Consider the following 2500-nt stretch of genomic DNA (forward strand, 5'->3'; position numbering starts at 1 on the left):
TGTCTCCCGCCGGTCTCCCCCGCTCCCGTTCCCTCTTGGTGGGTGCCCCCTCCCCCCCTTGGTGCCTTCTGCTTCCCCCTGCTCGGCCGCGCCGCCCTCGCCGGCTCCCCCCCCCCGTCGCTCTGCCCGCTTGGCTGCCCCCCGCCCGTTCTCCCTGTGGTCCCCTTTCTGCCCCCCCCTCTCGCTTCGCCTTCCGCCGGTCTCCCGCTCGTTCGGCCCCGCTTTCCCGGTTCGTCTTCGTCCTGGCCCTCCGCCTCCCCCGCGCTTTTCCCCTTCTGTTCCCCCCGCGCTTTCTGTTCTCGTTGCGCTCCTCTTCGGCCCCCTGCGTTCTCTTTTCCCCGCTGTGCCGCCCCCCGCCCCCTCCCCCTGCCCCTGTCTTCCGCCCGGCTCGGCCCGCCGCCCGCGCGCCTTGGGTCCCCCCCGGGCCCTGCCCCGCCTCCGCTTCCGCGCCTCCGTCCCCTCCCGTTCCCCGTCGTGGTCTTTCCCTTTCGCCTTTCGGCTCCCCCTTCTCCTCCCCCTCTCCCGTCCTTTCCCCCCGTCGGCCTCGCGTCCCGCTCCCCGGGGTCTTCTTTCCCCGCTGCTTCTGCCCCGCCCGTTCCCTTGGCTGTGGTTTCGCTGGCTCGTCGCCCGGGCCCGTGGGCCTCTCGTTCCTCCCTTCCTGCGCGTCCCTCCTTCGCTGCCGCGGCCTTTGGCTCCCTTCCGCGCGTCCTCGTTCCTCCCGCCGTTTCCCCGCGCTTGTTGCCTTTCTTCCCTTTGCCCTTCCGCGCCCTGGGCCGCCCTCCCCTTGCGTTCGCCTCCGCCGGGCCCCTCGCCTGCTTTGTTTTCCTTCCCCGTCGGCTTCCCCTTGTCCGTCCCCGTTCTGCGTTGGCTGTTCGCCGCCGGGGCCGGCCCCCGCCCGCGCCGTTCCCCCGTCCGTCCCCCGGCCGGCCCGCGGCGCCCCGCTCTCGCCGCGGTCGCCGCTCGCGCCGTCCGCCGCCCCCGCCGCCGGGTTCGGGCCTGGGCCCCCCCCCCGTGCCCCGCCCTCCGCGCCCTCCTTTTCCCGCCGTTCCGGCTCCCTTTTGCCGCCTTCCCTTGCCTCCCTTGTTCCCTTGGCCCGCGGCTGTTCCCCTTGGCGCCCTGCTGCGGTTCTGCGTCCGCCCGGGCGTGGCCGGCCCTCGGTCCTCCGGCTTTTCCCGGGCCGCCGGGGGCGCCCCGGCCCCCCCGCGCCGTGTCGGTGCTCTTCCCGCCGCTGGCCCCTCCCTCCGGCTGCGCCGTTTCCCGGGTGGGCCGGCTGTTCCCCCGCCCCGCTCCCTCTTCCCGCGGCCCCGCCGCCGTCTCCGGCCTCCCTCCCGTTGCGTCCCCCGCCCCGTCCCGGTTCCGGCCTTTTCCCGCCGCTTCCCTTTCGGCGCCCGGCGCCCCCGCGCTGTCTGTCGGGCTTCCCCCGCCCCTTCGGCTCGCCTCCCCCTGTGCCCGTGCCGTTCCCCTGGCCCCTTTCCCCTCTTCGGCCTTCCCCGTTCTCCTTTGCCTCTTTGCTCCTCCCCCCCCGCTCTGCCCCGCCGGCCGCTCCGCCCGGGCTCGCGCCCCCGGTTTTGGCCGCGCCCGCCGCGCCCTCCTCCTCCTCGGGGCCTCGCTCTTGCCCCGCCGGCCGGGTCTCGGTCGCGCGCTTCCGCGCCCTCCCTTTTCGGGGCTCGTTGCTTCGGCCGGTGCGTTGTTCCCCCCTCCTTCGCGGCTTTCGCCTTCCCTGCCCCCCGTCCTGCTGTCTTCCTCGCCCCCCCCCTTTGTGGGCTCTCGGTTCGCGCGCCGTTGGGCCCCGTCCCCCGGCTTCCGGTTCCTCCCGCCTCGCCCGTTCTGCTTCCCCCCCTGGCCCCCTTGGCGCTGTTGCTTCCGTGGCGCGGCTCCCCGCCGCCGCCGCGCCGTCCTCCCTCTTTCCCGTTTGCGCCTCGGTCGCGGGCGTTCCGCCCCCGCTGCCTCTCCTCCTTGGCTTTCCCCGCTCGCCCTCTCGCGCCCGCTCCCGCTCTCCTGCGGGCCCCTTCGGCGGGCCCCCGCTCCTCGCCGGTTCGCTTCGTCTTTCGCCCCTCTCCCCCCGTCCGCCGCCCGCTTTGCCCGTCCGTCTCGCTGCGGGCCTCCCCCCGCGTTTCCTCTGGCTTCGCCCCGCTCCGGCCTCGTTCCCCCTCTTTCGGGTCCCGCCCGGTCTGCTCGCCCTCGCCCCCTTCTCCGCCGCTCCCGGTCGGTCGGCGGTGCCCCCCCGTGCGGGGCTCCCGCCCCTCCGCTTCCTTGCGCCTTCCGGGTTTCCTCGCCCGTTGCCTCGCCCCCCTGTCCGCCTCCTTGGTCCGTGTTTCCCGCCGGGTCGCCTGGCGCGCCCCCGGCCCGCGCCCGGCGCGCGCCGGTGCCGCGGCCCGCCCGGGGCGCGCGCTGCTTCCCCCGCTCCCGCGCCGCCGTTCCGCGGGCGTCTCCCCGGCCCGGGCTTTGGCCGCCCCCCGCCTCCTCGCTGGTCCGCGCCCCGCGTCGCTCGGCGGCCCGG

The 2500-nt window shown here is 76.8% G+C and overlaps 1 protein-coding gene across 1 annotated transcript in view; it reads right to left on the minus strand.

Moving 5' to 3' along the window:
* Positions 1-1020: 1020 nt before the first annotated feature.
* The window catches only part of LOC109152580 (spidroin-1-like), a gene marked incomplete at its 3' end in the record, with an annotated part of 12866 nt that continues 11386 nt past the window's right edge, over positions 1021-2500 (minus strand). Inside the window, exon 2 of the mRNA XM_019300250.1 lies at positions 1021-2500. This exon is cut by the window's right edge and continues 186 nt beyond it. Within this exon, the coding sequence (XP_019155795.1) occupies positions 1021-2500 (1480 nt within the window).

This window comes from Ipomoea nil, unplaced genomic scaffold, assembly GCF_001879475.1.
Source record: "Ipomoea nil cultivar Tokyo-kokei standard unplaced genomic scaffold, Asagao_1.1 scaffold2469, whole genome shotgun sequence".
In the NCBI taxonomy this organism is placed as follows: Eukaryota; Viridiplantae; Streptophyta; class Magnoliopsida; order Solanales; family Convolvulaceae; genus Ipomoea; species Ipomoea nil.